General features: G+C 44.6%; 2 protein-coding genes across 3 annotated transcripts in view; both read right to left on the reverse strand.

Moving 5' to 3' along the window:
* Nucleotides 1–11,463, reverse strand: part of LOC118933593 (aldehyde oxidase 2) — a 78,890-nt gene extending 67,427 nt beyond the window's left edge. Inside the window, exons 1-7 of the mRNA XM_036928087.2 lie at nt 10,736–11,463; nt 8,710–8,794; nt 7,125–7,221; nt 6,000–6,108; nt 4,500–4,626; nt 2,621–2,682; nt 18–107 (exon numbers count right to left, since the gene is read on the reverse strand). Of these exons, the coding sequence (XP_036783982.2) occupies nt 18–107; nt 2,621–2,682; nt 4,500–4,626; nt 6,000–6,108; nt 7,125–7,221; nt 8,710–8,794; nt 10,736–10,789 (624 nt within the window). The 5' untranslated portion in view covers nt 10,790–11,463. The remainder of the gene's footprint in view (nt 1–17; nt 108–2,620; nt 2,683–4,499; nt 4,627–5,999; nt 6,109–7,124; nt 7,222–8,709; nt 8,795–10,735) is intronic.
* A 6,201-nt stretch (nt 11,464–17,664) lies between these two features.
* Nucleotides 17,665–20,404, reverse strand: part of LOC118933577 (aldehyde oxidase 4-like) — a 69,818-nt gene continuing 67,078 nt past the window's right edge. The window contains exons 34-35 of one of the 2 annotated variants that reach the window (XM_057503712.1): nt 19,451–19,618; nt 17,665–18,634 (exon numbers count right to left, since the gene is read on the reverse strand). In XM_057503712.1, the coding sequence (XP_057359695.1) occupies nt 18,581–18,634; nt 19,451–19,618 (222 nt within the window). In that variant the 3' untranslated portion in view covers nt 17,665–18,580. The remainder of the gene's footprint in view (nt 18,635–19,450; nt 19,619–20,404) is intronic. The other variant, XM_036928063.2, reaches the window with a different exon arrangement.

Here is a 20,404-nt window from a genome sequence, read left to right on the forward strand (position 1 = left end):
GAAACTAAGGGACTCACGTCACTCTTTCCGCAGAGTAAGGAAGAATCATTTTCTTCCTGATCCAAGCAGCATTTTCCTGTTGCTTTCTGTTGACAGCCATTTGACTCCTAGAAGAGTGAGATGCCTTGATGAAAAACTTTTTGCTAGGTAAATGGGTGATTTTGAAAGGTTTGGCAATTTAAATGAAACTCCATATTTTTTTAGCCACTTTTGGTGGTTTCTATTGGAACAGGGGTAATTATAAGATCTTTCTTCTTTGGCTTTATTTTTAAGATAAAATGATATATACAGAATATATAAAATACATAATATGATATATAACGTGTGCAAAATATATAACATTTAGTATAAAACAATAATAAATAAAGAATATCAAGAAGTATAAGAGATATTAGCTATCATTACCCTTGTCCACTAATAATATTTTATATAGTATGTATTGTACTACAGTATTTATAGCACAATATACTTTTTAGTTTGCCTTTCTGTTCACTTATTTGCCCCTTGTTTTGTTCACATATTGATCTATTTCTTTATTTTGTGAATATTTTTTCATATCATTAAAATGTCTTTAAAATATAATTTTGCTAATTGCATAATAGTCCTCCTTCTGGCTATTCCATAATATATTTGTAAACTTTGCTGTTGATGTATATTTAGGTTTTCCCCTATATTTCGTAACAATAGATAACATAACGGGCATTTCTATTCATTACATGTACAACTTTGTGTACATTTCTGATTTTTCTCTTAGGTGAATTCCAAGTGGTAGAATTAGTTGATAAGATGCTTTTTAGGGCAACAACAATTTGTCCATTCTCTAGCATATATAGGGATCCAATAACATTGGAAATTATCATTTACATAAAGACCTTTAAGAAGAAAAAGAAAGATGAAAAAAGGAAAAAAACCCATTTGGAACCAGATCTTTCAGACATCTGGGATCTGCAGGGGACTGACTGGGAAGGAATGGACAATCAATGAATTTTAAAGAAGTTTTCCATTTGCCAGTCCTTTCATTTCCTAGTTCCTCCAAATTTATCTCTTGCATCTTCTTCCTCAGATAGGTCCTCCTATGTGTCTCTCCTAAGTATCTAGCAAAATACTTTCTTTCAGGTACCCTAGTTCTCTGTCTCTGCTCAGATGTCTCAGACTGCCACCTTCCCAATTATGTCCGTGAAGCAAAACCAGCCGTGCCAAGTGAGCAGTGCTTCCTCCCTTACTCAGAACTCTGACCATGATGGGCCATGAGTCAATGCCAATGGAAAAGGCCAGTGTCTCCTGGCCCAGTGCTGTGAGCCTCGGGTATTCCCTCTGGGGCCTGCTGGCTGCAGGGTGGTTCTCCCAGCCATATTTTTGTCTTATCCCAAGTCTGTGCCTAGCAAGGGGGATAATATCCACATTCCAGAGGGAGAGAGGTTTCCTTTAACTTCCTTTACTTGTATTTCACAAGTGCTTTTCCATTTACACTGGCAATTTGATGGGTTTACAAGCTACTCATTTTATTTCTCAGCTCATCAACTTTTGCTCCCCTGTGTTGGAGTAGAAGTCTGGGACATGTGTGCCCTGGGAACTGGCCTGGCTCTGGGGAGTGGGACACACCTGCTGGTCCACTTCCAAGCCCACCTTTACTATTTGTGAGGCTGGGATAAGAGGACCAGTGGAGGCTCCCTGCTGCCCTTCTCTTCCCATCGGGGCTCTATTCTGTACTGAGGGGCCTCAGACCCCCGTGTGAGCACCCTGACTGAATGTCCAAGCTGTGTCCACTTCCTCTAAAATAGCAAGTTGTTGGCTGTCCTTTGACCTAAGGGTGCTCATGCTGGCTGTTATAAACTGCCCTGGGATGATGGACTTGGGGAGGAGGCTTGTGTCAGGCCTGGGAATGGGGTCAAGACTATACCTGGAGTGGGGTCTAGAAAATGATGGAGACTCCAGATGAACAAGTCTGCTTGGCTCTGTGGCCTCCTGAGAATGGCTACAGGTGGACCAGTGAGGAGCCCTCCAAAGTGTGGGGTCCCCCTTGTTTGTGTCTAAGGGCAGTATTACCCACATCCTCTATAACAGTGGTAACTAAGAGCCAAGCAAGACTGCTACATGCTTTGTCCATGATTTCTCATTTACTCTCAGTAGCCCAGTGACTAGCCCTTTTTGCATCCCCACTTTGTGGAGAACTCTCCCTGGGCGATTGTACTTGGGGGGAATTTTGGATTCCATTAGCATATTTGGTTTCTTTATCTGTCCACACTTTCCCAGCTGGTCTGGATTCTCAGAACAACCTCCGCCTCCCCGAAGCCAGCTCCATGCTTTTGCTCGTCTCCTTGGGTTTGCTGGAGCTGTCTCCCATCCTGTCCAGATACCTCCTTAACTATCACGGAAGATGTCTGGATGGCTGGATAGAGCACCTGACTTCCCCTGTGGTATGACAGGGAGTCTCAAAGATGGTGTAACACTCACTCTGTCCTCAACAAACAGCTCAAACTTCTGCCATCAGTTGGTGCTTACTCAGTCTCCTTATAATCTGTTTAGGTGGTCTAAGAAATTCAATTCCTGTGTTTCTATCATTGACTAGCTGACATCATCATTCGTGCTCTGTAGAGTATCCCCACAGTCACCTACTCACCACGCAGAAGGTCCTTCCGCTTGCGAGGATTGGCCGGTACCCCGTGCAGCGGCAGAGATTACCTGATTAGGGGAATATGATTATCGGCAGGCTTTATTTTTATTGGTTTCTTTACAAAGTTAAAACAGACCCAGTTTTTTTGAGAGTGTTTAAATATTTGCCAGACAGTTCAATGTTTTTTATTCTCTTCTGAGCTTATCCTTCCCATCACCTCAATTCTAGTTTTATTCTCCGTCCTAAAGAAGACAATAGTCTATCTGGTGAGCTCATTTACCTCCACCTGTTCATTTATCCATTAATTCAACATGTGTCTATTGACAACAACTATATTTTAGACACTATGTCATATATGGGGGATCCTTAAACAAGAAAATGGAGGCTATTCCTAAGGCACTGAGTGAAACAGCATGTTATAGGCTTTGTTAGTAGTGCTCCTTAGTACTTTTAGATCAATGCATCAGAATTTCCTGGGGATATCTGTTTAAAATGCAGATCCCTAGCCCTTCTCCAATTCTCCTGAATCAGAATGTCTGGGGGCAGGCCCAGAAATCTGCATTCTTTGGGATCTGTGGGTAACTCTATTGCATGATAAAGTTGGAGAATTTCAGGTTTTCAAGGATGAAGGCATGTGGGGTGATAGAGGAAGGTCAGTGCAAAATAGAGGTCATCTGGGAAGGCTTCACACAGAAGCTTGGATTTGAAGGATAAACAAGTAAAGGGCTGGTGGAGAGTAGGGAGAGCTAGGGATAGGGTTTTGTGGTTTACAGCTCAGCATGAGCAGATGTGCAGAAGTGGAAACATGCAGAGGCATTGGGGGCTGAGAGGAGACTGGCCAGCCAGGAGTCATGCAGCTGAGGAGGAAGCATGAGTTAGTGAGGCCATTTATTGGAGTTCTCTAAACGCCTGGTGAAGGAGGGAAGGTTGGCCACACCTGAGGGGTGAGAAGCTGTTGCAGGGCCTCACATAGTGGAATGATCGAAGGAAGGTTAGATTTTAGGTGTCTGGATCTGATTTTCTGTAATGGAGCAGAGCAAGTACAGGAAGTCCATCAGTACCTGGCGGATTAGGAGAAGGCATCTGTGCTCACCCTGCAGGTCTTAATTTAAGAATTTATGTATCACAGATGACTTGTTTAGGGATTTTTGATACCTAGAGATGATGCTTATTGATCCTGCAAAAGGAATATGCTTATGAATTCCTCTTTAGTAACTTAAACCCATTAAATATTTTCAAGGATTTTTGCAATGTGCAAAGGGCCCCTTGAAAGATATGTTGAGGCCCTGATCTCTAGAACCTGTGACTGTGACCTTGTTTGGAAACAGGGTCTCAGCGTATGTACTTGAGTTAAACTGAGATCATACTGGATTAGGGTGGGCCCTGCTCCAGTGATTGATGTCCTTCTAAGAGGGAAATTTGGACACAGACACACAGGGGACAAGGCCATGAGAAGATGGAGGCAGATACTGGAGTGAAGAATCTATAAGCCAAGGAGTGCCAGGATGGCTGTCAGCCACCATAAGCTAGGAAGAGTCAAGGAAGAATCTCCTAGAGCCTTCAGTAGTATGACCCTGCTGATACCTTGATTTCAGACTTCTAACCTACAGAATTGTGAAAGAAGAAATTCCTGTTGTTTTAACCCACCCATTTGGTGGCACTTGGTTTTGATAGCCCTAATTAAGGTGGGGTGGGGTCTTCCTGCAGCGTGTCCTGTGCAGGCTGCTCTAGCAAGTTCGCTAGCATTCTCTGCTCCTGGGTGAACTGTAGCTCCATTAGAAACAACCCATGGGGCCCCTGAATAGAGCTGGGTGTTGGAACAACCCGAGGCATGCTTCCCGTCTGGCCTCAGGCAGCTGGTGGGTTTCCTCTGCATCAGACCTACCCCCCAGGGCTTCCATGAGCTGCTCCTCTGAGGGCTGCAGGTGGTTTCTGAGCAGTGTGTACATGGACATCACCATCCCAGGGGTGCAGAACCCACATTGGGTGCCATGGGTCTTGGCAATCCTCTCCTGGAAGGACACATGCATGGTCACAGGCCCTGCCTTCCTTCTGTCACCACCTCTCATCAGAGTCCGCATCCCGCATCCCCGTCACAGTGGAGCCCAGTCACTGAGCAGTGCACTCCTCCCCTTGTGCAGAGAAGGCTGATGTCCCCTTACCTGCACTGTTCCTGGAGAAGGGGACTCAGAGGCCACAGTCTGTCATTACAATCACTTCTCAAGCTCAAATGCCCAGATCCTTCTAACTGGGAATTATCAGACTGAGAAGAATTCTCCAGAAAGCAGTGATTATAAGAAAGTATGTGAAAGTCGCTAAAACACTTTTCTTGTATACACCACCACATCTTGCCCAGCTTAGTTCTGACTATGGGCCACCTCTTTTTGATTAGTTTGGAGACTATCTACTCCTGACCTCACTTTAAATCCTTTTGTGTTGGCTCAAAGGAGCTCTATTTTCAAAGGTCCAAGATTTGTTCTGTATCCTAGGTCCTTGCTATATAAAGTGTTGTCTCTGGACCAATGGGTTGGTTCCACCTGAGAGCCTGAAGGAAGTGTGGAACTTCAGGCTTCTGCTCCAAGCCTCCTGATTTAGAATCTGCATTTTTAACAAGCTTCCAGCTGATTCTTAGCACATTAACATTCAGAAGCCCTGCTCTAGATTTTAGAATATAATCCTAGGGTTTATTGACCTTGCTGTCAACATCCTCTCTGATCTCTTTGGAGACTCTAGTAAACTCTGCTGCCTCCTGTGTCATTGCTGACCTTTCCTGGAATTGATTCTCCCATGGTTAAACTCAGAGACCCTCTGGCTGCTTCTGCCCGGAAGGACTCACAGCATTGGTGGATCTAGACCTGTGACTCTCTAAACCCCTGTGATAGTGACAGCAGTTGGTCTGTTTTCTGTTGACGCATGTCATAGCACTCTTAAAACCAGCCTCTGGGTTCCAGCTTCAAGTTAAGATTTGTAGAAATGATTGCACTCCTGCTCTGGTAAGGTCAGCCTGGGTTCTGATTTTACTCCCAAGACTTCCATGCCATAGGGAATAATTCTTTTATCGTGTTAGCCTCAGAAACATTTAATGAATAATATCCTTTGTATAATATTTATTCCAAACCATTGTCTAATAGGCATTAATCAATGTTTTGATAATTCTGCTTATATTCAAGTATAAAAAGTAAGAGAAAAGATGATCATCTAATAAAATGTGGATGAATTTCCAGCTTTCTTTTAAATCACTTGACAGATGTTATCATCTTGACCCCAATGCCTCCAAAAGCTTCTCTTTGTCTGACCACAGCCTAGAAGCCCAGGCAGCACAGGTAGCACAGCATCAGTTTAAAAGGAAAAGTTAAGATGTGAGAAAATTAGGAGGTGCTCTTACCTGCACAGGGTGAATCCTGGTTTTGAGGCTTCCAACACCTTCCACAGTGGTGACAGCGGCTCCATACAGAGAGCAGATGGGCACCAGGCACGCGGTGACAGAGAAGTGTCTTTGTATGAGAAACACAAGGAAAATCAAGGGGAGTAACACAGTCCTGACTCTTGGCAAGCTTGGGAACCAAGAAGGGCAGGGAACCACCTCCCACTCTCCCAAAGCCTGCCATTCAGCCTGGGGGATGGGGAAATGGAAGGATGACAGGAAGAAAGAACTTAGAATCTTCACTGCTGATTTTACTATTTGTAAAAATTAGGGAGGCTTAGGATGAATCTGGGCATTCTGAACTTCAGAGAAACTTCCCAAGCCCAGAACAGACCCACCTTCCCAAGCCCAGAACAGACCCACCTGGGCCTGAACTCAATGGAAATGGACTCATGTCACCAGGGGTATAGTTGGACCTCAACTAGTATTCATCAAGTTATTGATCCTATAACATGGAAAAAATACACCTATGTTTTTTATGCAGATCTGCATATTTGAGAATTTTTTTCCTTGGTAATTTAAAACTCTTTGGATAAAGTCCCTCAACAGTGTTGGATGGTCTGTGTTCTGAGGCCATTTCTTGATTTCTTGGGTTGGTGGATTTGGGAGCAGCTCAGTACAGGAATCTGGCCCTTAATTAAAGGATGGGATCATGGCCCAGGTCCCTGCTGAGCATGGTTAATTCAGTCCAACAATAGAAAGTGCACTAGCTTCAAGCTAGAAAACTGGTCTTGCATCCTGTTCTATGGCTTAATAGTTGTATGACCTTGAACAAGACATCTATTTGAGCCTCAGTTTCCTCATTTATAAAATGAATGGTTGGCCTAAATTGGGATTTCTTAATGCATAGACGGGCCTTGAGAGATCTATGATCTCCTTGAAATTGAGTGCAAAATGTGATTTGTTTATGTATTTTCTGAGTAGAAGGCTCATAGTTTTTATCAGATTTTCAGAGCTGTCTAAGATCTAGAGAGGTTAGAATCACAAGACTGAAGGTCCTTAGATATCTCCAGCTGCTGTGACAATGTGCAAGCCTGGCCAAGAAATGGAGCCTTCCTCTGGCCTCCGGGCTTCTGGGCAGGGTACCTTATTTTCTTGGACACGGGATCATGCTTAGACACCATCACGGTGCAGGCCCCGCAGCCTCCTCTCCCGCAGGCATACTTGGCTCCCGTGAAGCGTACTGGAAGGGGGTGGTCAAGGAAAGAAGTGCCAAGGCAGAATGTTGCCTCCATTATAGCTGCCTCCCTAGGGTGTCCTAGTGAGGAAGGTCTTTCCGGGGTGATGAGGTACAGGTCTGAGAACTCATTTGCCTACCTCCAGTTAAAGGGTACTGCATAACTTATTAGCTGTGACACTGGATATATTAACCATTCCCTGTCTGTTTTCTTACTTGCAAAGAGGGAAAAATAATACCTACTTTATTTTCACAGACTTATTATAAGCATCTCTGAAGATAATGGATGTAAAAAGCCTTGAAAATCCTATTTCATTATAGAAACTCGTCTGGGTTCCAATCAGATAGCTGGAAGAGAACAGCTTATTTTCAACAGTTCAATACACTGCTAGCTTGTCCAGTGATTTGTATCGTGTTTAAAAACAAGTGAGTGAGTCTTTGGAGAAAAATCCCATATATATATATATATATATATATATAAAATTACATTATCCCATCCAGATCCCACCTGGAGTGTCCCTCCGTTCCTGCTTGGTCCAGGTCCAATTCCAAATCCATGTTCAGCCTCTGCCTCCTCTTTTTAATCATCCTTCTCCCTAACTGTGGTCTGTTTCCACATGGTTTATAGGATCAGATTTAATTAATTAGTCTGGCTAAGAAGACTCTGGAATCAGCTTTTTTTTTTAAAGCCATAGGGCTCGTTCATCTACATTAAATCATAACCGTAAACACTTATCAGAGAGGTTATACAATGAATGGATGTAACTGGAGAGCTCGTACCCCATTCTAGCTAGAGGACTAGGGACAGTCTCTAGCTCTACACTGGAATTGACATACAGGAGTGACTATCTTCCCATTTTTCACAAGAAGCTGAAAAAATTTCTATTTTTTAAACTAGGAGATTTTCTAATTTTCAAATATGACAATGAATTAAAAACCATGTGGGCTTTTAAACAAAACTTGTTCAGGGGTTGATTCCATCAATTTGTAATTTCTGTCACTTATTTATTTAATTTTTTGGTTTATCTGTGAAAGCCATTAGATTAATCAATTAAAATATATTTGCCATTATGAAGGTCCCAGTTTCAGAATATAACACAGTGGGGGAAAATCTGTTGTAAGAAACAGATGAAGAGAAAGGCAATCTTTCCCAATGAGCACATTCTTCCTGAATCTGGAGAATTTGGTTTCCCTCCAGGTCAGGGTACATGCAAACTAACCTCTGTTACATAACCACCCTCCTGGGGACCTGGAAGGCCCTTAAAGGAATAATTAGTGCTGAAGTAAACAGCTTAGCTTCTATTTCACTGCTATTAAATCACGATATAAGAAACTGTGGGGAAACTTCATCCTCTCTAAATGGCCCAATTAATTTAATATCCTTAAACCATTGCCAAAGCAAATAGCAAGGGCCAAAGGGCCCTCTCTTTGGGGAGGGAGAGGTTCGGTCAGCTCTCATAACCGCAGCTGGCCTGTTTTAAGGCAGGCACAGACCAGCCGAGACTTGGATCAAAAGGGTCCAGTTCTTTCGTAGGAAGGTCAGCAGGGTGACTTCTGGTTCCGCATTCCGCTCCGTCACCTGCGTGGGAAAAAGAGAAGAGATTATCACGGGGATTGAAATCTGTGACCCAGTGGGATGTCTGTTGTGGTTTGCTTGATTTAGGGCTTGGGGTGTGATATTAAGCCTGATTGACCTGCCCCTGCTTGTTTGTGATCTGAGGGCAAACATCTTCCACACACAGTCACACAGCAGGAGACTCACCAAGCAAGTGTGGCGGTGATGCTCCCCCATGTGGTTAGAGCTGGGAGCACCAGCCGTGGAGAGGCACCTCTGGCATTCGGATCCTTCGTGTTTGCTCCCCTACCTATTTGTGGAAACTTTAACCCTTTCAATCTTTCAATCTTGAAATATTTCAAACTGGGGAAAGACTTGGATGGTGTGTGTGTGTGTGTGTGTGTGTGTGTGTGTGAGATAAAGGGTCCTGGAGGGAAGAAGGTTGGATAGGAAGGGCTTCTGTTCTGGCATCTCTGAGACACATCTGGTGGGGAGTCCATCTGATAACATCGGGAATCTTAAGAGCCTGTGGCAGGAAGGGGAGGTGGGGGGAGTTGCCGCCATCCTGGAGGGGCCCCAGAGCGTGCCAGGCCCCTCATGGCAGAGCAGCCAGGGGGGAGATGTGTTGTCTGGCTCAGGACCCAGCGTGGCCCTGGTGGAACGCTAGAATTCTTCCCCCCCCACATTGAAATGTGGGGAATTTAGCCTTCCAAAGCCGTGGAGAAATCTTTGGCGCTTCTTTCCCATTTGCTTATTTGGGGATATTTCCTTTCATTTTGTCGTGAGGTGTCCTGCAAATACCTCCAACCATTCTGTTGTCTCAGAACAAAGGAAGATACAGAACAGTGAGATATTCCTGTTAGGTCCTTCGTGTCTCCCCACAAGAAAAACATGAATTCTATAGACTTCAAGGAATAAAAAAGTATAGGAAGGTGTTTCCAAGTTGAGATATTAAAATTCAGCTGCTTTCTGTATGTCTAGGGGGCTCCTGTCAATGAAAGCTCCACTCTGCCTGCCTCACTCCCATCCAGGTCCTTTAAAAACACTTACTGGGAATGTGGTTGGAAAATATTTTTCCAGCTGACTCTCACCCCCCCCCAACACCTGTATGGTGGGATCCCACCTGTGTGTGGGATCGGAGGGCTGAGGGGCCCTGGAGGAGAGCTGGTGAGACCCCGGAGAAGCTGTGTGCCCTGGGAGCTACAGAATAGTTCCCCTGAGGGGCAGCTGGAGACCCATGAGAGGGACCGTTGGAAGAGGGCCTGCAGGGTTAACTAGGGGCCTGCAGGGAGGCCTGGAGGGGTGGAGGGAGGACCCCAGGGAAAAGTCAGGTAGGTTCTTCTTCTCATATAGGTTCTTTCCACAACTTAGTTGCAACCTAGGGAAAAAGGGGGACTGAAAATTGATTACAATTACATTTCAACTAATTCTGTATAATGGAGACTCAATGGAAAAATTAAGTTGATAAGTAGAAAAATGAAGAAAGCTCCATTTCTCATCCTTCTGAGTATGTGCGGATCAAGATATGTGACTAGGTATAGAGCCCAGTGCTAACTGCTCTGTAAGCATTTAGGGGATTACTGATCAATGGAAGAAGCATCTGGCTTTTTTATTTGCAATGGCCTAGGACATGGATCCTGAAGATGGGTACTCCAGCTCAGGGAGGTGAAGTCACTTGCATAAAGTTACACAATAAATGGCAGAGCCAGATTGGAACCAGGAGAGTCTCACACCAAGGTATGTGTGATTAACCCCAATGTTTCACTGCCTCCCCCCCCCCCCCCATGATCCTGAAGGCTGAGCCCTGGCTGAGTGGGGAACAGGCCAAATTAGTAGGGGTTCCTAGTCCCTGGATCCCTGTCCCTGATTGCAGGGGGGTTCAGCCCAAATGGGCCACATGGGCTCCCTTCAAGGTAGTAGCTGCCGGCTGTAATCACAGCTACGGTGCTGTCACCCAGCACTTACCTTCCTCCCATTCACAAAGAAAACCAACGCGTCTGATGCCGATGGGCAAGGCATTGCTCCGGTGACTTAAGTTTCACCTTATAGCTCTGGGTGGGGATGCTCTTTGGCACCAGCCGCAGAAATAGGCAGACAGGATTTAGGTCCAGGCAACTGAAATCCCTTCCTGTGTAGAAGCAGGCAGCTTAAAGCCCCAGAGAGCAGGACAGGGGGTGGAGACGCCCTTGCTTCACGGCCTTTTATGTCTAGGGCACCTGTGTGGCCCGGCCTCTTACCTCATGCCTCACTCTGCCTCCCACCAATCCCGGCTTCAAAGCTTCCTCCATGCATAGCCCACTTCTAGGTTTCTCAGAAGTTGGGGGGCTTCAATGTGAAAGCCATAAACAACTATCTATGCTTACGTCCTCTGCACACTGCCTCAGTCCCAGGAATATGCCCTGGATGGATTTTTTTTCTTCTCAGAGAAAACTGAAAGTGGGTTTTCTAAGATCTTCTTCTTTCCTTAAATTTTTTCTTATTCTAGCTGCAGAAATGTCTCTTCTTAGAAAGTCATATGCACAAGTCCAGGCTGTGCCCTGAAGTGGAGGTGTCCACCACTAATGTGCAGATGTCCATCCACCTAGCCCCTCTGCACCCTTCCTGCTTCCTATCCACCCACAGGATTATTCCTTTGAAAAACAGTGGTCTAGTCAAGGCAACCACTTGGCAGATGAATAAACTGGGGCCCAGAGAGGTGAGATCAGTAGTTTAGGGTCATGAGGGAAGTAAGTGGCCAGGTGTGAACTAAAACTAAGATCTCCTGGCTTAAAACACCCATAGGTGCATAGATGGATTCTTTAATAAAAAGGACAATATTGTTTTTGACCTTTCTGAACACCTTCAGTTACATATCTGTAGATAAAGTCAAGCAGTTCTTATTCTTTCAGCTAAAATAATGCCCAGAATTTGGCCACGTCTATGGATTAGGCAGGTAGCTGTTCAACAGGTCCAGTTTCAGGAGAAGAAGCAAGACTTCTTTGATCTCTCTAATTCCTTCTTGAGTGCATGGAGCCTGGGCAAACCACTGCTGAGTCAACCCTTTGGTTTAATGTGAACTCCCCTGAGACAGAGATGGCGAGGGCCTGGCATCCCCTCGACTTGGCTAACTGAGGAAGACCCTCTCTCCCACTTGCTGCAGATGTGGCTTCAGAACCCTTCCCACCACAGAGCCAGTCCAGAAACACTCCTAGTCAAATGGACTGGGCAGTGTCCAGCTGTCTTTACAATGCCTAGGTTCTAGGCACACCCACCTCCATACACCCATGACAACACATACTTACACACATGTGCATGTGTTTGGGTGTGTATGTGGGTGTTTCCCATGTGTTAGCAGTTGCTTAAGAAATCCACAACAGGGTCATGAGAGGACAAGTTGGGGATCATGCTGTGAATTAAGTAGGACCTTCAGGTGAGCCTTTTTGATCATATCACTCCTGCTAGAAATATGTATCCTCAATAGCTCTCTGAGGCCTGGAACATAAGGCCCAAGCTCCTTGTCCCAGGGTGCACAGTCCTCCACAATTTGTCTGTTTCTGCCCTTAGATTCTGTTGCTTTTAAAAAAACATCTCCTGCTCCAGCCAAACTCCCCTTCTCAACACCATTCTAGTGCTTAGACTGGGCATCTCTCTATTTGAAGCGTCTGGCGGTCTCGCATCACACTTAGCAAAACCCTGTATGCTGTCCATGGGAGCCCCAAGGACTGGCTCCCCCACCCACCTCTCTTCAACCACTTTCTCTCTCATTTGTAACCTCTGACACATCACCCTTCCCCTGATTCTGAGTGTGCTAAATTCCTATCCTGAAGACTTGGTGCACGTGACTTCTTCTGCCCTGACTTCTTTGAGACTTGGGCATGGCCAGTCCCTCTTGTTATTTGGGTCTGAGCTCTTCTCTGATCACTTCTGTGGGCCGTACCTCCATCACTCTCTTCTCCACCTCCAGCTCTTCTTCTCCACAGCACTCATTATCACCTGACAGGGACATTGGTTCACCTTCTCCACTAGAATGGAAGCTCCATGAGGGCAGGGACACTACTTCCAACTCACCCTGTGTCCCCAGGCCTAGATCTGTTAGGTAGAGAATAGATATGAGTGGGTGGAGGGAGAATAAGGCCAGTAAAGCCCAGTAAAGGGACTCAAAGAGTTGACTAGATAAAACTAGAGAGCCAGAAAGGACTCACAGAGTTAATGAGTTAATCAGTTGAAGTTCCAAAGGCCAGCAGTGACTTAGAATGTCCGGATATTCCCCAGATAAGTGTTTGTGCACAGCCCATGTCTTCATTGTGTCAATTAGATCGTGCCATTGTAAGATTTACTTTAGCCTGCTAAAAGGCCCAACTTATTCTTTAACCTAACGTATATGCTTTTTTTCCCCTCCTCCTCCAGCCTCTAATCAAGTAATTTTGTAACCAGGAGAGGAGACAAGCATCATAATTAATTTTCAAAAAGAGCCCAGATATAAACAGCATAGTAAGAACAGGAAAGAGTCCATCTTAAACCTAAGATTCCATTTTAAAAACCAGGGAGTTAAGAAGTTAGATTCCTAAGGTACTCTTTAGTAAACAGACAATACCTCAATCTACCTTAAAGCAAGGCAAACAGTCTTAACTGATACATATCCCCAGAGGGAAGTTAGTATCCCTGGGGAGGAACGGGATCAATAAATTTCTAGTGTTAATTTTGCAGAATTACCTGGAGGACTGGTAATAGAGAGAGGAGACGTCATGTCTCTCACCAGAGATAAGCATCTTGAGACCACTCGACTAGTCTACATGCCCCCCTGGCCCTTTGTCACATTCCTGAACAATCCTTAACAGCCTATAAAATGGCAGACTCTAAATCTTAGGTGCACCTCTTCTCTGAGGTTGCCTACACTCATGTTTCTTTGAGTGTGTCACTCTTTTTGTCCTACTTCAAATAAGTAGGGAGGGGCTGCGGAGAGCTCTGACCTGGGCTTGCAAGTGCCTGTGGCCTGGGTGACCCGGACAGTGCACCTGGACGACCATGTTCCTAAGTCACCTGCTTGAAAATCTCTTTTCTTTGCCTTTGGGAAGTTCTCAGAACATAATCTCACTCCATCCAATGCTCTGCAGCTCCCTGAGATCCTGGCGTGGTAGAGGCTTAGTTCCCATGCTGTGCAGATCCAAGCGGACACTGGACGCCGGGGGATACTGGCTTCAGGAGTTGGCAAGGGATTATGCCCTTAGGCAGAGCAGCAGTTCAAGGAGCTTCCCTTTCCTCCATTTTTCCTTCTTCTCTGCTTTATTCAAACAAACCTGCTTTTATCTACCTTGACTCTAGCCTGCTCCTCTCTTGGAATGTATTCAAATAAAACTTTTACTCTGCTTCAGTACAGTGTCTCTGCCCTCAGTTCTTTGTTGCGGCAGCGGGGACAAGAACTGTGGAAAATAAGCTCAGCCCCGTCCCCTAAAAGAGTGTGACTGCCACAGAGCAAATGCTCAACGAGCGCTTGCAGAATGACTGAAGAAGGTTCCTGGGTGTCTGCGGTAACAGCCCGGTTCCCATCCCATGGTGATAAGCCTCTCTCCCTCTTCATCTACCACCAAAATGCAGCACCTGACCTCCCTTTGACTTTCTCTCAATTAGAAAAGCACCTGAAGGTCTTTCCAATTGCTTCTTTCCTTTTCATTTAGTAAATCCAGAACCCGGAAACTAGTGTGTCATCTCTCACCAGTAGTTGGTTGTTTTCGATGCTTGTATCTCGTTTTCCCAATTAGGTAATAAGCTCCTGGCAGTTACACTAGTTTGTTGTATCCCCCACGATGCTCAGCATGAACGACAACTTGTTCATTACAGGGGTTAGTAAATGCTTGACTGATCACTTAATCACTTTAAATGAAGGAGGCATTAGTGATTCATTCATTCATTCAACTCAGTAGGTATTGACCACCTGCCTTGCACCAGGCACTATGCTAAGTAGAAAATAAGATCTAGAAGCTTTCTTTCTCCAAGGAGTTTATGATTAATGAGAGACGAACTAACATGTGATGAAATATTTTCCATTGTGAGGAACACAGGGAAGGGGAATTAGCTTTGTTCATGGAGAAAGACCAAGGAAGGCCTAAGGAAGTGACTTCTAGGCTTGAAAGATGAGTAGGATTTGACTCTGGGAGAACTGGAAATGGAGTGGGGGTTGGCTGGGGATAGAGAAAGCAGAGACAGGATCTTCTCGAGGCTTCCATTTGGGGAAAAACAGGCACAGCGATTATTCTTAAGGGTCTACAGTCTGTTCACCATCTCACTCTGCCCCTTAAAAGAGGGACGTAGTGGACACGAAGAGCATGCCCTTCCCATTCACAGGAGGTTATGCTGCCAATGAAAAGCATGGCTCATGGTGTTTCAAAATATTTATAGGTATAAATCCTTCAGCATCTACCTAAAATACAAGCATTTAATGTAGAAGACCAGTTTCAGAATACTAGAGTTGGATTATGGTATTACAGTTGGAAGTATATTATATAAAGGTAGTTTGGATTAGGGAATAAAATACCTTATTTGCTGGAAAACTGAAACCTAGCCTTAGAGAAGTGTTTTCGAAACTTGTTTCAGCCAGAGAAACTTTAGTCTGAATGCAATCTCATGAAGTGTAAACAAATTAAACAAAGGCTGCTGCTTAGCCCAGAGGGCTGTGGGTGAGGCTGGAAGTCCTTGGGTTTTCTCTCCTTCAGGAATGGGCCGGGCTCCAGAGAGCTCAGTCTAAAAGTCACTCCTGGCAGAGCCAGCAAAGGGCTGCCACCAGCGTGAAGGTAGGATGCGGTCTCTGCCAAGTTTTTCTGACTCTCAATCTTATTTAAGACAATGGAAAAAAGTAGTCACTGCTTTTTTTCTTTAATGAAAAGGGAAGATGGCATTTTATCCCCTTTAAATGGATTGTTCTGGTGGGGGAGAGCATCTGCACCTATATTGACCCAGGCGCTGTCTGTTGTAAAAAAGGTCTTATGAGTCCTATTAAAGAATCCCTGTTACCCAATGAAGGAATTGACTGGAAATGACACTGCCTTCCCCAGCAATTCAAATGAAACTGTATCTGGAAAAAAAGTGCAACAAATCCTGCTCCATGATGAAAATGGAAAAGTACTGGCCACAACTTCAGTGTCCCTGGGGTGCAGGCTTCTGCAGTGAGCTCTTCAAAGCCCAAGGAGGGAGCACAGGCACTCAGACTGATAGGGGGATGCTTATTTTAGGACGTTTGGGTTGGTAACTAAACACCTGTGTTCCAGACCCACCCCTCTCAATCTTTTGACTGTGAGGTGCCTCTCCTTCCCCTCCCAGCTCCCATCTCTAGATGAAGGCCGTAGCAAATTCCCTGATTCCCCGTCTAGTGAAAACCTGCTTCCTGGCATCAAACTTCTGGGCTGTGCAGTGGATGCTAGAGGGCAGGAGAGGATGATAAGGGGATCCAGCATGGAGTTGCTTATGTCAGGCTTGCCTGCCTTTGTGCCGACTGCCTCTATAAACATACCTCTGTAAACTAAAAGGCGTGCCGGTGAATGCCCAAACCAGGTAGCTCCATGTGCCAGGCGTGCCGGTGAATGCCCGAGCGGGATACCACTACACATGGACTGTCCTTTCCTGTCTCCGGCCCGCGGATGGAGGACTGGACTATATGAGGGACTGGACCCAGAGTGCCTGTGACAAGCTCGCCCCAGAGGTCTCTGACACCACACCGAAGACGTGTGCCCCGAGGCTTGCTCCTGCTAGTGTGCCGGCGCTCTTGCTCATGTGCCCACGCTCCTGTCCCATCGTGGATTCCTCATGGTGCTGGAACTGTCTCTGGCTGCTTCTCTTTTCCCTTGGAGCAGACAAGAGGCCATTGGGACAGCTGGGACAGAACCATCCGTTTTGACTGGTATGAGATGTATTGATCCTTGATATGTGTGATTTTTAGATATGCTTGATTCCCCCCTTTGAGGGTTGTGTGAAAGGAAATTGCAAAACAAACCATGTGATTCGTACAACCTTAAGGGTGTTAAGTTTGTTACCCTATCACCGTGCGGACCCGCACCTCCTGACCCACTCACCTCAGTCCAGCAGTTGCAGGTTTCTGAGAAGAAGCAGTGGAGACCCAATGAGTGAAATGAAATATCGTCTTCCGTCCAGTGTAAAGACCACCCCATCGGCAGAAAAGGATCAAACAATAAAGCAGTTCAGACAGAAAGGTGAAGAGGAGAGGAAGTAAGTGGGTAGCACAGCCCCCTCGGGGAAACATGATATAAATGCTGGAAGAGTCGTACGCAAGGGAAATCCACTTCATTGTCCAGTCCCAAACTAAAATAGACAAAATTTTAGTCTCAGCAACTTAAGGGATTCCTGGGGAGAGCAAGAAAAAAGAGCTACTAAAGTGTTATTTTATTGGGTGAAGGGTGGAAATATGTAGACAGATAGATCAGGACGCCAAGAAAGAGTAACTTTTCATGGGGGAAATATCTGGTCCCTTATTTTCAAGATACCAAGAGGATTTGCCAGCACGGTCTATTAAGTACAATACTTTTACATTAATTTGCACTTGTGATAAATGTGTATTCCTATTTTATTGCTAGAAAAATATATCAGGGACTCTATTTTTACTGTTCTGTCTGGCACAATGAGTGTTGCGGGTTGGGTTCCAGGCGATCTAGATTATTGGGTTAATTCAGACACTTTAAAACACACACGTATGTGCACGCACACACACACGCATGTTCACACTAATTCTCTTAGAATAATGGACATTGGCTGGTAAGCCTTTTCTTTGAAAAGATGCCTTTCCTTTCCACTGCCAGGCTTTTCTTCCTCCTGTCTGGTCACACACACACATAAGCAATTGCTGCACTCTTATTCTTCCACCACAAAATTACTACCAATGAATGCAGAGCTTTAAAATACCTAGAACACATCCCAACAAGTGATGTAGTTTATTTATTTGTGTTTTCAAACCTCATCAGGGACTGAACATCTCTGGTATAAGCCCATGTTTATGGAAAATGCAATGTAAAATAGCAAAGAAATAACCGAAAAAGAACTCTGAGGACTTTGTGCCCCTCTGATGTGGCAAGAGGAAGGTGGTGCTGATTTCATTTTTTAGACATTAAGCCAAAACAAGGGACTCCAGAGTGATTTGAGATCATTGCTTTACCCCGTGTGGTTCCTCAGTGAGGAAGATGCTCAACTGTGTGCATGGCTCATGGCAGATGAGGAGCAGCTGGAGGCTTTGGATGGTTTACTTCCCTGAGCCTCATCTAACTGGGCCACATGGGAGTGGCAGGGCCCTGAGGCCTGTGGGTGGCTTGCAGGGCTGGAGATCATGAGAACCATTTACGGGCATCTCTCCCAACTCCATGTTCAGAGACTTGCTATTGGTGGCTTGGAGCTGGCCAAGGTATTTACACCATGGAAAATGGCAAACACTACAAATCATGGATTTTTCCAGGTGAGCTGGTTATTATTATCACACCATTGGCTTTGGGGAATCCAATCCTGAGAGCTTTGCGGGGGGTGAGCAGAGTTCTGAAGAACAAAGCATGAGCAGGCTGTTGAGTTGTTCCACGGTAATGAGAACTCCACCATGCTTTAAAATCATGATGCTGTAGGTCATCAGGACAATAAAAATGAAAAGAAACAATTTTGATTCTAAGCTTCATTGTATGTTTTGTGTAAATGTGCATCCTAAACCGTAACCACACAGTGACCTAAGCCACAGAGAAGAATTAAAAGAGGCTGAAATTATCCTTGACAAAAACCTATACTTTGCTCCAGCTTGAAAATTTTAACTTTAATCATGTATTCTTACATTTTCTAAGAAAAATGGGATTAAGACACACGAATGGACCAAGGTGTAAATGTTGAAGGATCATCTCTGGGAATCTAAGAAATATCAAAAGAAAGAAAAAAGTTATTAATAAAATGTTATATGAAAAAGCTGTAATTCAGAAGAAAAATTGTTTTTAAAAAATAGAACAGGTCAATGTCCATTTTATTTTTATAAAATTTATGTAATTTTCATATTTCTTTCAATCCTTGAGTCATAAGTCCTAATAAACTTGTTATGTTTGACATAAGATGCATCTTATTCAGAAACCCTGTAATTGCAAAGACATAAAGTAAAACTAATTTTATACTGGAGACTCATTTAGGGTTGCAGTAAGCAGTTAAATATAGGAAAAGTCTCTTATAATAGTTCCAGATATATTTTTAGCAGCTGGAAAATGGAACTGTGTTCAGTAAGTGTGTGATTACAAGGCATACCAAAGCGTGCCTAGTGACTCGATATTTTCATTTAAATTATTTTTATTAGTTTGCTTAATAAATACTTTCTGAATAATTGGCCAGATCAGAGATCTATTTAATCTAATTTGGTATTAAGGTAATTAAAATACCATATCAACTTCATTTTGATAAAATGTTTCAAGAAGTAAACTACCATGCCCATTTGTTATTAGTGCTGGCTCAATTAAGTGTGCTTGTTTGGGTGTCTAAAACACTTAAACCATCATTTAAAGAGGTTCATTCACTTTGCAGTTGCTCTGAAGCATGTAAGAAGTGGCAAGAGAAGGCAAAGGGGGCATTTTCTTTGGAAAAGATGACCTGTCCTGTAATTTTGTCATGGTTATCAAATCCATACCAAAACCTGAGAGTCCACACAGGAGTGATTATAGCGGGGTCTCTCCTCACCACCCTTACCATTCCAGTAAACTGATCCACACAAGTCATCCGAATCAACTCGGGAGTTGCTGGGCTACTCAGGGGGAAGGTCTGGGTCAGCCCCCTCTCTCTGCGGGCAGCAGTCACGGCATCATATATGGCAAACAACACGGATGACCCCAAGAATACTCCAGCTTCACCCAATCCCTGAGAGGAGGGCAAAAGGCAGTCAGAAATAAAGGTTCTTTAAGGACTGATATATACACCCCTACCCCCTTCACCCCCATACACCTCTTCTGGCTTCATAATTCTCAGGGTGGAGTGCATCTGAATTGCCAGAATCAAATTCCCCCCAAGCTGATTGGTGTGTGGCTTCTGCCTCAGAGCAGCTTACCAAAAAGCCACAGAGTATGAGGATCCTGAGCAGCTAGAAACCATTTCCTCCCCAGGTAAAGTCATGAAGACCAAGCCCTGAGCCCTACAGGATACTTCAACTTGGGCTCCAGACCATTTGCGTGTGACTCACAGCCAAACCAAATCAACTACAGTCTTATAGCTAAGCTTGAAAGACAGTGAGGTGGCTGCCCCTGGTGAGGGGGCTGTTGGAGTTCGCTGTGTGCCAACTCCCCTGGTGTGTGCTGGGTGTTTCTGAGTTAACAGTGTGGTGGCCTTGTATTTTGAATGATCATCAATGCTTACTTCTTTGAATTGATTTTTTTATACTCCCCAAATTTCATATGTTTAAGTCCTAACTCTCAGTTCCTCAGAATGTGACCATATTTGAAGGTGACATTTTTAAAGAGGTGCTGAAGCTAAAATGAGGTCTTTAGAACAGGCCCTAATCCAAAATGACTGGAGTCCTTATGAAAGAAGAAAATGAGACCACACAGACAGAGACATCAGACACATGCACACACACAGGGCTGACCCTGTGAGGACATGGTGAGAAGCCAAAGAGGTCCCAGAAGAAATGAAATATTCCTCAGACTTCCA

This window comes from Manis pentadactyla, chromosome 6, assembly GCF_030020395.1.
Source record: "Manis pentadactyla isolate mManPen7 chromosome 6, mManPen7.hap1, whole genome shotgun sequence".
NCBI lineage: Eukaryota > Metazoa > Chordata > Mammalia > Pholidota > Manidae > Manis > Manis pentadactyla.